General features: G+C 35.3%; 1 protein-coding gene across 3 annotated transcripts in view; it reads left to right on the top strand.

Annotated features, from left to right (window-relative positions):
* The window catches only part of PTPN2 (protein tyrosine phosphatase non-receptor type 2), a 94,734-nt gene that overhangs the window by 31,219 nt on the left and 50,314 nt on the right, over window positions 1-13,201 (top strand). For all 3 annotated transcript variants that reach the window (XM_037508879.1, XM_054694228.1, XM_037508878.2), the window contains exon 3: window positions 6,713-6,813. In XM_037508879.1, the coding sequence (XP_037364776.1) occupies window positions 6,713-6,813 (101 nt within the window). The remainder of the gene's footprint in view (window positions 1-6,712; window positions 6,814-13,201) is intronic.

Raw genomic sequence — 13,201 nt, 5'->3', positions numbered from 1 at the left:
GAATAAAAAGTAAAATCTGTAAAAAAAAAATTATTTATATGACTTTTTTTTTTAAGATTATTTATTTATATAAGCACTGGGTACAGTCAGAAGCGCTGGAGGGTCAGAGAATTCGCCAGAGCGGGGAACAGAACAGGCAGACTGACGAAACACACTGTTGAAGGGAGCAGCGGGCAGCAGGAGAGGTCTGCACTCCATGTGGGACCCTCACCAGTGGCTAGGGATCGAACCGGCACTGCAGAGTCTGTGGGCAGCTTCACAGCCCAGCGCTCAACCACTGTGCCACCAAGGAAGGCCCTTATATGACTTTCTTAAAGTCAGCTTGAATGTCAGTGTCTCATTGAGACCCATTCTGACCACTGTAGTTGGAATTTGTATCCTGCTCCTCTCCTGCATAGCACGATTCATCCCCTTTACCCAAAGACTCTGGGGGATAGATTAAAAGACCCTTTCCATATTGGAGATTTGTGAAAACAGAATATAATGAGTTCACATTTTCATGTTAGGTTTAGGAACTTGAAATTGTGATGGATTGAAAGAGATTGAAGTCATCAGAGAGTCAACCCATTGTTTGGAAAAAGTTAAACCTACTGGATGTTTTCAAAATAACATGCTTAGCCTCAGCCAAGCTACTGCTTGGTTCAGAACTCATCATCTCTTGATTACACTATTAGTGTGTTCGTGTATTTTAGTTGCTTGCTTGCTTGATCCAGTCCATTGTCTACACTGCTGGTGGTCATTTTCTTGAGATTGTGCTTGTGTCAGTCCTTTAAAGAGCTTTGAGTCTACCTTCAGCATATTTTGGGATTTCTTGCTCACGAACTCAGCTCTTCAGTTTTTCTGAATTTGCAGTCCTTCATAATATGCCATTCCCTTTTATTCATTTCTATGTTTGCTCTTTCTTCTAACATTTCACCTTTCCTTTTCACCAGCGTAGCAAAGCCTGCTCATCCTGATAGATACATAGGTAGCATCATCTGGTCAGCTTGCTTCCCAAACTCTTAAAGCAATAGAATATAATACTGAGAGTTAGGTACTTGTGGCACCAATTGAGATGAGAGTTACATGACTCAGGGAGAGTTGTACCTGGATATTCCCTCTCCCCCTGTCCATGACTGCTGTCTGTAGTCACTAGCAGATTCCTTTCATTTAGTATTTAATAGATTTTTCTTCTTTTTAAAAACTTTAGACAAGTAATGCTTTGTTTTTTTTTGTCCCAATTGCTTGCCTCCAAAAATATGTTTGTTGACTGAAGATAAATACGTGATGGTAGAGACCATCGTGGTGAGGGTTCCATCAAAGAGGCAGACTGTTTAGAGACACTTAGTCATAGGGTTGGTCAGATATTCAAGGAAGTGAGGTTTTAGACAGAAATGAAGGTGGAAATCGTACCTAAGTTTGCAGAACTGTGTGAAAGTCAATGTCAGGAAGAATTTAAGGTGGGAAGGATGGTAAAGGTGGCAGTGTGGATGGATCGGAGACAATGTGCTATAGAAATACATAGTCTCTAAAATCCAACAAGCCTGGATATGAATCTCCTCTCGTGCTTCTTTAGTAGGTTCTCTTAAGCTAATAACTTGACTTCCCTAAGTGTCAGTAAAATGAACACATTATAATATTAATTTCATATGGTTTAAGGATTGAGAGAAGAAATCCAGTAAGTTCTTTCATATATTGATAGGATCTGACATGTAATAAACACTAAGTAATCCAATATAGTGGTTGTAGTTGGTTATATTGTCAGTGAGAAACCATTTGTTGAATAGATTTTTTTTTTTTGGTAAAACAAACAATTGAAATGTTAATACTCTATATTATTAAGGTTTGTGTTTCTTATTAGTATGGAAATAGTTATGGTGACGGGTTTTAGTTCTAGATTTGCCTTGGACTCATTCTTTGATTTCCGAGAGAAAATTCTTAATACTTGTGCTTCAGATATTTTATATATCTGTAAAGTGCTTGGCCTTTTTGGCAGTCAAGCATCACAAAAAGCATGGATATCAGTATTTGAAAATTTTGTATAGGAGAATGAAAGGAGAAAGTCTGTTAATGCTATTGTGATAGTCATCTTGCCCAGTTTATAAATTCTTTTTGAACTCTGCGTTGGTGTAACCTATTGAGGATGGTTATGATGTGAATTTTCCTTCCTATTTGATCTGAAAGGCTTTCCAAAAGATGTCTTTATAATAATGGTAAATTAGGTAACCAGTGGGGGTTAGGGGAAGGGCGTTTTAAAAAAACTTCATTATGACAGCATTGAAAGAGGAAGCTAATCTGTATTGTCAGCTCTGGCCACAGCTAGAGCTAGTCATTTCTTGACAGATGAAACCATTTCTCAGAAAACATACTGTTTGAGGGTGCAAGGCGGAGGGAATCTTCATTAGAAGCTTACTTGATTTTTATCCAACTTATAAATCACAGTTCTATTTGGGTATTGTATTTCTTCATTCACTTGATGACAAGAATTAAGACCAGATCATACCCCATAGCAGCATAATTCTTGATAGTTTTGCTATTGATATTATTATATGTTAACAAATAAGATTTCCTGTGAAGTGTGGTTTGGTAGTTTTGTGGTATCTCACGCAATACAGTTTGATTTCTGTAGTTTCATTTCTCTCCCATTGTTAGATCCTTAAAAAGACCATGGTGGTGGTTGGGGGATGAAAAATAGGAAGAGGAAGATAACCATGTACTTAGAAAGATGATAGAGGGCCTCCCTGGTGGCGCAAGGGGGGAAAAGCAACCTATGAAGCTGTTTTGCAGCCACTGCAGCCACTCCCCGGCCCGCCAGGGAGCAACCCACATGGTGCAGCAGACCTCACCTGACTCGTCTGCTGCTCCCCTCAGCAGTGTGTTTCAGTCATTCTGCCTGTTCTGTGCCCCATTTCTGTTTCTAGTGAATCCTCTCAGCCCCCACACTTCTGGCCTGTACCCCAGTTCTTATATGCATAAATAAATAAATCTTAAAAAAAAAAGATGATAGAGTTCTTGGGCTTTGGGATTTATTTATAGCCCAAAGGTTATGATGCTCTTTTATTTCAGAGGTTACCACACAGAATAAACTGTGGGACAGGAAAATCTGTAACTTTTTTTTCCTTCTTCAGAAGTCAGAAGTTTGGTTTGAAATGAACAATTTACAGATTTGTAGCTGACTATTAGTAACAGGGCAGGAAAAGGAAAGATTTGACTACCATATTGTAAAGGTTGTCTACTCTCTCAGGTATTTTAAACTACATTAAAAAGTGATTCTTAACTAGAGAAAAAGCTTTGTCCCTTATTGCGAGAGACTATAAATCACAATGTCACAATTTCGCATAAATTGTCTTTAATAGTTTCACTTCTTGAAATGTGTACATTATGTTTGTAGATAGTTTTAAAGTGGTATGTTTTATTTAACTCAGGAAATGTTTTTTTCTGCGCAGATTCTCTTCTGAATCAAAAAGTGATTTACTCAGCATACTATTTGAGGAGAGGTAGAGGGAAGTTTAATTAATATAATCTTAATAGAAGATCTGAGTATCTGGTAATGTAGGTTTGAGAGTTTTGTTTTTTATAAAAGTCCTTAGGGGAAAATACAAATTCAGTCAACATTTGTAGCCTGTTCTAAATAACTATACTTTCCCAAACAGTAGCTCCTTTTAAATTTTTGGGGTTTTGTGGTTTTTGTTTTGTTTTGTTTTGTTTTTTGTGCCAAAACCTGGCACTGAACTACCTCCATATTTTAGCCTTACTAGCTAGCAAAATTTAAAAAAAAAATTTTTTTTCTGAGAAAATTCAGTGTTCCTTTGCTTTTACTGACTGGTTTAAGTAAAGGACAGTGGGAAGCAAGGCTACTGCCTGGGGCCAGGTTCTGTTGGACTCCTGGTGCTTTTGTAGTAGTGCCCTGTTCTGTGTTGCTCAGAAGCCACAGCTTGAGGCATTAATGGATCTATACTTAATCCATGTGCAGTCTGGTGTTTTTTAATGTGTTGGAGTGACACCTGGTGTTCTTATTAAAATTGGAGGCTAAACGTTATGAATTATAGTTCAGTGCCCTAAAGGTAGGATGTCAGATACTGTTTTTAAAATAAACTGCAGAACCTCCATAGCTGTGGAAGGATCTGAAATGGCACTCTAGAGGGACCGTCACAGTCTTTATGGATTCCTACTTTGTGCTGGCCAAATTACTGTTTCAGTTGTGCAGCAGATATGATGAACCTAAGGAAATACATCCATTTGGTATTATTTTATTGGAACTTGAACTTTAGGGATTGTGTAGCGTTCTAAAAGCATTTATCATTTTCCTGATTTGTATTATCTAGGAGATCAATGGTCTTATTTTGTAAATTAGGTAGCTGACCTTTTTATACTGTCTCATACAACAGTTAAAGGGTGATTAAAGTGTTAAAAAAAAAAAGTGACTGTTTAAAAAAAATGCTTGCTGACATCATCTTTCCGAGAACACTAGTATAACTGATTTACTATAACAAGATCTTAGTTTTTCCTTTTGGCAAATGACATGTAATATTTACAGAGGTCTTGGGTGTGGTCCAGCAGAAAAATCTCAGATAAACCGAAGTGTGAAACTAAAGCCCTTTAACATTTTCTTTCATATAGAGTTAATGTAAACTTTATTTTCTCCCCAGTTTTTAGTTTAAAAGTGAGGAGAAATGAATATTTAGTATAGATTTTCCTTGATGGGAGCAGCTTGTAATCAAACATATGCTCTGGAATTAAACATCTAATGTGTTCTTAATTTTTTTTTTATGAATCAAGAAAGGTTTATTAAAAATTATCCATTAAATTCTTTTTTTAATTTTATTTTTTTAATTTAAATATTTTATTTTATATAATTCTTACATCTTTTTTCATCTTTGCACAATGTATGCATTTTCATTTTGGTTATATTCCCCATACAATTGTAAACCCCCCCCCCCCTTATTTTGACTCTAGTCCTTCCTTTCCATGCCTCTCCCTCCATACCTCCCCCTCCCCAGTGCATCTCTGGTTTATAGTTGCTTGTTGATTTTGACTTTTACTTTGTATTGATTAGTGGTGAGGTTGTGGAGAAAAGGGAACTCTCCTGCACTGCTGGTGGGAGTGCAAACTGGTCCAACCACTATGGAGAGCTGTGTGGAGATTTCTTGAACTACTAAACACAGAGCTTCCATATGATCCAGCAATTCCACTCCTAGGTATTTACCCAAATGACACAGAAACATTAATTCCAAAGGGCACCTGCACCCCTATGTTTATAGCAGCACTATTTACAATAGCAAAGTATGGAAGCAACCCAAATACCCAAAAATAGATGACTGGATCAAGAAGATGTGGTTCATATACACAATGGAATATTACTCAGCAATCAAAAAAGATAAACACACGCAGTTTGCAGCAACATGGATGGAGCTAGAAGGGATCATGCTCAGTGAAATAAGTCAGAAAGAAAAAGAAAAATACCGGATGGTCTCACTCATAGCAGGAATTTAGAAAACCTAAATAAGAGACCAGGAAAAAGACTAATCAATACAAAGTGTTCTTAATTTTTAATTCTGATAGTTGTATACTTAGGATTCTGCACTAATGTTAATTCTGTTTTTTTTTTTTTTTTTTTTTTAATAGAGGCATGTTTTATTTATTTATTTATTTGTTTGTTTGCTTGTTCGTTTATACATGCACTGGGTACAGTCAGAAGCGCGGGAGGGTGAGAGAATTCACCAGAGCCAGAGCGGGGAGCAGAGCAGGCAGAAGGACCGAAGCACACTGCTGAGGGGAGCAGCGGGTGGCAGGAGAGGTCTGCGCGCCATGTGAGACCCTCCTCTGGTGGCCGGGGAGCAGCCGGGGATCGAACTGGCGCCGCAGAGGCCGCGGGCAGCCTCGCAACCCAGCGCTCAACCGCTGCGCCACCGGGGAGGCCCAAATTCTGTTGTTTTTATACAAGTACTTTCCTGTGTAATGCTTCTTTCTCTTCCCATCAAAACGCTATAAGGTGTATTTAAAACTATTCTCTTGTTTTGTTCTAATACAATAAGAAGTTAAGGTAAAATGAGTTTGAAGCAGTGTTATAATTCCAGAACCACTTTTTGAATAATAAAGTTCTGTGCTGAACCTTTAAGAAAAAATGGCAAAGGTAAAGTTTTGTACCCCACATTAAATTAACATAAATTCTAAGTCTATGAGATTGTACTTTTAAAAACTATAATGCAATCTAAGTAATGAAAGCATCTTTAGTTGTCTTTTAAAGAATTGGAATATTCCAGCTATCCTTAAATTTTTTAAATATTTTTAAATACACAGTAAATGCTAAAAATTTAAATATATTTGAATGCATGTCTGCTGAGGTAAAGAGGGTGAAATATAGTTACTGTGGAAATCTAGTCTCATTTATTTGAGATAGACTTACCAGTTCTTCGGCACCAAAAACTGAATGATCCTTTTATTTTTAGAAAGCTTAGTTTTATTCCTTTTATTTACTGTGTTTTACTCTTTGCCAATTTTTCAAATTACAATAGCTAATCTGAAAAAAAAAAAAAAACCCAAAAAAGCCCTTATGAATTATATTTGTTTACTTAATATTACAAAAATGAGGGACTAATTTAGGATTTAACTCAACTCTTCTCTGCTTATTTTTTGTTTTGCTTTTATCTATAATTTTATACCTACCGTATTAATATTAAATTTTTAGGAATAAGTCTGAATGACAGTTACAGTTTATCATTCTCTATTTCAGATGATCACAGTCGTGTTAAACTGCAAAACGCTGAAAATGATTATATAAATGCCAGTTTAGTTGACATAGAAGAGGCGCGAAGGAGTTACATCTTAACACAGGCAAGTAGTGTGATGTCAGTGCCTGACAGTGCAGCTTAATGTGGTTGGTTTGCTTTATTTGTTTGTTCAAATACAGTGGAATTTTATTTAGCCATGTTATAATGTGGATACTTCTTGAAAAGTTAAGCTAAGTGAAAGACGCTAGATTCAGAAGACTACACATTGTATTGTTCTATTTATATAAAATGTCCAAAATAGGGAAATCCATAAAAACAGAAAGTAGATCTGTGGTTGTCATGGACTGGAAGGAAGGGTGAATGGAGAATGACTGCTAACAGGTATGGGGTTTTTTGGGGGAGTGATTAAAACGTTCTGCAATTAAATATTGGTGATGATTCCTCATCTTTGTAAATATATTAAAAAACGTTAAAGTATACACCTCAAAAGTTTGAATTTTATGGTGTGAATTATACCTCAAAAAAAGGAATTCTAACAGAAGGCAATATATACTATCAGTACAAGACAATATAAATGCTATGGTGACACCTTTTAGTACAGTACTAAGTCAAGATTTGGGGGATGTAAAGAACAGGGAAAACTCTTACGGCATGACTGCTAAATTGACTCTTAAGGCATAAGTAGGATTTAACTAGGCAATAGGAATGTAAAAATAGACATACATGCTTTGCTTTAATTTGTGATATAAACTCCCTTTCTTCACGAATCATTTTCTCTCTCTTTTCTTAATGAGTACCAGTTCTCTGCTAAGGTACTTTTTACCCCCTAAACTGTCCGGTCGTATCCACATTTACTAGGGTGGTAGTCTTAGGCAGGATCTGCATTCTTCTCATCTCTCAACATTTGTTTCAAAACCATCTTTACTTCACTGTCATACAAACATAATCTTTCCTCTCCTCCACTGATTGATGCCAGTTGGGTATAGTAGCTATAAGACAGAGGCTATAGAGGAGAGAAGGGGTGGGTGTGGTTTAGCTGGTAAACCTTTGTTAAGGCTTTTGTTCAGAAGGGAGTTCTGTCTTGGCTTGGCCATGATGTTTACTGACAGCTCTCAGAGTAAACTCTGCAGAATTTCCTTTTGTACTGGGAAGTTCATTTGATTTCCACAGGTGACAGGGGAATGGACCATGCATATTTGTGACACAAGTGAAATATTAGATTCTTGGATCTAGTTAGTAGTTATAGCCCACTACTGAATTATCCTACTACTGAACGTTCTCCTGTATGAGCTTGTGAGATCATCAGCCTCTTCACTTTGGCTCAGTTTATCGTTTTAGAAGATGAATCAGTCCCTCTTAAAGCTGGTTCTGGAATAATGACCTTATTTTACTGAATGATCTGCTTTAAAACATAGATAAAAGTATGTCTTGACCTCTTTTGGAAATGAAATGCTATTTCATTTTTTTCCGATTATGTAATGAATAGTAGACACCTTAGTGTTTTGAACAGCTTTGTGTATATTAAACAAAATTTAAGGTTATTTTTAATGTTATATATTCAGTGAAGAAAAAAAATTATAAATGTGATGGCTTCAAGCAGTTAGACAGATTATCTTCCTTGCCTTATATTTTATGCAAACTGTTAATTCGTAATTTCTCCCATTTCTCGTCACATAAGCTGTATCATAATTAGAGCCCCCCCTTCACATAATATTTACTTCTAGATTTATCTACCTATATGGTGAACCGTATGAACCACACTTGATATGCTACATTCAAATCTATTACTACAGAGTTAGTTCTAGCTTTCACCCTTCCACATTTATAAACTCTATTCTCTGACAGTGGGAAACTTGAGTGTTATTATCCTCAACATTCCAATTTTCATTTTTCTTTTTTAAACTTCATTCCCCTTTGCCTCCCATCATTATCCCTTATATCTCCTTGTTCCTTTCCCAACTGTCTCTCTCTTAGCCTCAGAGCCTTAAGTATACTTACTGATGTCCACTAGGTTTTAAAAGTATTTTTACCTTATCAATTTTTGCTTTATAAATGTTCAGTGTTTGTTTTTATCATTTTGCAGTACATAATTCTCTCAAATTCCCTCCATTTTGTTGAAAACAGCTTCTTGCATCCTTATTTATAGCTATGTAATCTTCTTGGTCAAATTGTCCATCAGTGGACATCTAGGCTGCTGACATGTCCTAACTATTGTAAATACTGCTGCTGTGAACATTGTGAAACATACAGGTTTTTCTGTAGATGGTTTCATATTCTGTGGAATATATACCCAAGTGGGTAATCCGCTTTACTCTCTTATGTATAACTTTTTAATTTTACCAACACCATTTATTGAAGAGACCATCTGTCTACCATGTTATGGTCATAGCTGCTTTTTTCATAGATTAGGTACTGATATGCATGTAGATTTATTTCTGAACTTCTGATTCTATTCCATTGATCCATGTGTCTGTTTTTGTGTCAATGCCATATTGTTTTTAATACTGTTGCTTTATAGTAAAGTTTGAAGTGAGGTAACTTGATACCTCCATTTCTCTTTGCAGTTTGAGGCCTTTTGTGATTACATATAAATTTCAATCTTTTTTCATTAAGTTTCTTTGAAAAATATAGCTGGAATTTTGAAGGGGATTATGTTAAATTTGTGTGTCCTTTTAGGCAAGATAGTCATTTTGTTCATATTGAGTCCATTGATGAACATTGGCTATCTTCCATCTCCTTGTGTTGTTATCTAAATCCTTAAATAACATCTTGTAGTTTTAATTGTTTAGGCCTGTTACCTACTTTTTAGGTTGATGTGGAGGTATGTCATTCTGTTTGAAGCAATTATAGTTATTTTCTTTTTTGTTATTGGTATATAAAAAGGCTATGGATTTTTGCATGTTGGTTTTGCCAACATGCCAGTAACTTGCCACTGCTCTATGCATTTATTATTTCAATAACTTGGAATCTTTAGGATTTTCTATATATAATGTCATCTGTGTATAGTGATAGTTTCACTTATCTTCCAACTTGGATTCCCTTTATTTCCTTATTTGCCTGATAGCTTTGGCCAACCTTTAGTACTAAATTAAACAGAAGTGATGACAATGGGCATCCTTGTCTTGATCCTGATCTTAAAGGAATAGCTTTCACTTTGTCACTATTTAGTATTATATTGGCTGTAGGTTTGTGATTTGTCAACTTTATTATATTGAGGTGTAGGTTCTTTCTATTCCCATCTTGTTTCGCGTTATCATAAATGTGTACTGAATCTTATCAAATGCTTTCTCTGCATCTTATTTATATTATCACTTGATTTTTTTATCTTATTGATATGATGTGTTATGTTGATTTATATATAGTAAGTCATCCTGGCATCCATGGGCTACATCCCTCTTGATCGTGGTATATAATTCTTGTGGTATACTGTAGAATTTGATGTGTGCTACTATTTTGTTGAGAAGTTGTGCATTGATGTCTATCTAGGGATGTTGGTCTATCATTTTCTTGTACTGTCTTTGCCTGTTTTTGCTATTAAGGCAATGTTAGCATCATAAAACATATTTGGGTATGCCTTCTTGCATTTTTAAAAACAAGTTGAGCAAGATGAGCATTAGTTTTTCTTTAAAAGTTTGATAAAATTTATGTTATGGCATCTGGTCCTGGATTTTTTTTTTGGGGGTTGGGGGGAGATTTTTTTTCACTGTTTCCGTTTCCATGCTTATTATCAGCTTATTCATTTGATCTTTTTCTGCCTGGGTTAGTAATATTGGTAGACTATATTAATGTAGAAATTTATCTATTTCTTAAAGACTGTCAAATTGATTGGCCTGTAGTTGTTCATAGTAATTTCTATAATCATTTTGCATTATGTATTTTTGCCCTATCTGTGGTGGTTTCTTTTTCGTGTGATTGTGATTCTGTTTATTAATATTTCTTTCTCATTTATTTAACCTAACTAGAGATTTGCCTTTTTTATCTTCTCAAAGAATCAGCTCTTGATTGCATTGACCTTTTTTTGGGTATAGTCTTTTTGATCTCTATTTCAGTTATCTCTTCTTTTTGTTATTTACTTTTACTAATTTGGGTATTTGTTTCTCCTTTTCAGGTTGCTTTAGGTGTAATGTTAGTTTATTTGGGATTTTTCTTCTTACTGTGGGCCTGTATTGCAATTCTCTTCCCTCTTAATACCACTTTTGCTGCATCCCATAGATTTTGGTGGTTTGTATCATCATTTATTGTTCATCTCAAGGATTTTTTCATTCCTGTTACCCAACTGCTAGTGAGTAATGTGTTGTTTAGTCTCCATGCACTCATAGTTTCTTCTTTTTTCTTTATAGTTGATTTCTATTTTTATGGTATTATGGTCAGAGAAAGTATTAAGTACAATTTTGATCTTTGTAGTTTTATTGACAGTTGACTTGTGTACCAGATATGGTCTATTCTTGAAAATGTTTCATATTCACTGGAGAAAAGTGTGTAAGTAGTGGTTTTAGGGTAGAACTATTTGGTCTAATTCCTTATTTAAAACTATTATTTCCTTATTAGAGCTATTTAAACCTCTGCTTTGTCTTGTTGATCTGTCCACATTTTTAAGTGGGGTATTAAAGTCACCTAGTATTAAATGTTGTTACCAGCATCTCTGTTAAATCGTTACTGCCTTATGTATCTAGGTACTCTATCATTTGGTGCATATATATTTATAAGTGTCCCTTACTTTATTACAATCTTAATCATAATACAGCATCCCTTCTCTATCTCATTACCTTTCTTAATTGGAAATCTATTTTATTAGATATAAGTATAGCTGTTTCTGATTTCCTTTTTTTTTGGTTGCCATTTTTCTGTCTAATTGTATTCCAAGCTTTAACTCTCTGTATTTGTCTTTATTGGTAAGGTGAGTTTCTTGTAAACAGCGGAATGTTGGACTTTGTTTTCAGATTAATTCAGGTAGTCTGCATCTTTTGATTGGTGTGTTCAGGCCATTTATATTTAAGGTGACTATGAGACATAAGTGCTCATTGCTATTTGGTTTGTCTTGTTATTTTTTGAGGGCTTCCTGTTATATTTTCTTTAAGTTCCATTTCCGTTGTCTTATATGTCACTTCTATTTTTTGTTTTGAGGGTTCACCTGAGGTTAGTATATCATGGGCTATTTGTGTGGTGTATTGTCAGTATGGTCTCTGATGGCCCACGTTGCTACTTTCCTCCTCTGCCTCCATATTTTGTGATTATAGATATCTGTTCCCTCAGTATTCATTGTATAATACTCCCTTTAGAATATTTATAATAATTTATATATATTTATAATAATCCCTTTAGAATGTCTTTCATGTGCAATTTGGTGTGAATTTTAAGTTTTGCTTTCCAGTAAAAACTTTTCAGTAAAAACTTCTCCTTATTCTTCCTTCTGTCTTGAATGTTAATGTTGCTCGGTAAAGGATTCTGGGCTAGTAGTCCTTTTTTTTTTTAAGTACTTTAAAATTCTCCTTTCCCACTCCCTCCTTGCTTACAATGTTTCTACTGAAAAGTCTGCTGATTGTTCAATTGGTATTTCTTCATAGGTTATACCTTTTTTCTCTTGATGTTTTTAATACTCTGTCATAAGTTCTTAATAAGTTTATCATAGTGTCTTGGTGTGTATCTGTCTGACAATTATTTCGGGCCTTTTGGATCACAATGTCTTGTTTGTTTCCCAGATTAAGATGGTTTTTAGGGATTATTTTCTTTAAATTTTATGTGCCTTTCTCTTCTCTTTTTGCTACCCCATGATATAGATGTTAACTCTTTTTAAGTTGTCCCAGAAGACTCTTACACTAATTTCATTTTTGAAGGTGTTTATTCTCTGTGTTGTTCAATTTGTGTGTTCTCCAAAATTGCATGTTTAAGCTCGTTAATTCTCTCCATGGCTTCTGTTTGTCTGTTATTGAAGCCCTCAGTTCTGTTTTTAAAATCAGCTGTAGTGTTCCTTGGCCCCATTATTTCTGATTCTAGCTACCTCATATTTTCCTGTATTATGTTGGCATTTTACAGTCTCTGGCTTTTTTTTTTCTTTTTTTTTTTTTTTTAGTTCCATTAGCCTTGCCAGAACTGTTGCCCTAAACCCACCCTTTTGTCATGCTTCACAGCTCTGCTGAATTGGGGCTCCTTTCAAGTTTTTTTGGTTCTTGCACTTGTGATAAGTTTTCATCTCATTTTTAACTTCTTACGGATTTCAGTAAGGATAGTTTTCAGACTGTTGTCTTTATACCTGTTGAAGTAATCTGTGGACTGTGAAGGAGAGTAGGTGTGAAAGAAGAAAGTGACAGTAAGGTACTAATGGATCACCTCCAATAAATTCAGAATTCAAAATTCCTACTGTGTTGAAGGTGCCAGAGTTGTGTAGGAAACCATAGTGATCTCCTCCTCTGGGCCAGCTCCTGGTCTTATTAGTGTCAGTTTCCACTCTAGGCTATTTTTGAACACTAGATGCAGTGCTAAGCAGGGGTTGT

The sequence above is a fragment of the Talpa occidentalis genome, unplaced genomic scaffold, assembly GCF_014898055.3.
Source record: "Talpa occidentalis isolate TD23 unplaced genomic scaffold, MPIMG_talOcc4v2.1 talOcc4.13, whole genome shotgun sequence".
Classification (NCBI taxonomy): domain Eukaryota; kingdom Metazoa; phylum Chordata; class Mammalia; order Eulipotyphla; family Talpidae; genus Talpa; species Talpa occidentalis.
Note: the sequence above shows the minus strand (reverse complement) of the source record. Positions and strands in the feature narration are given on the sequence as shown.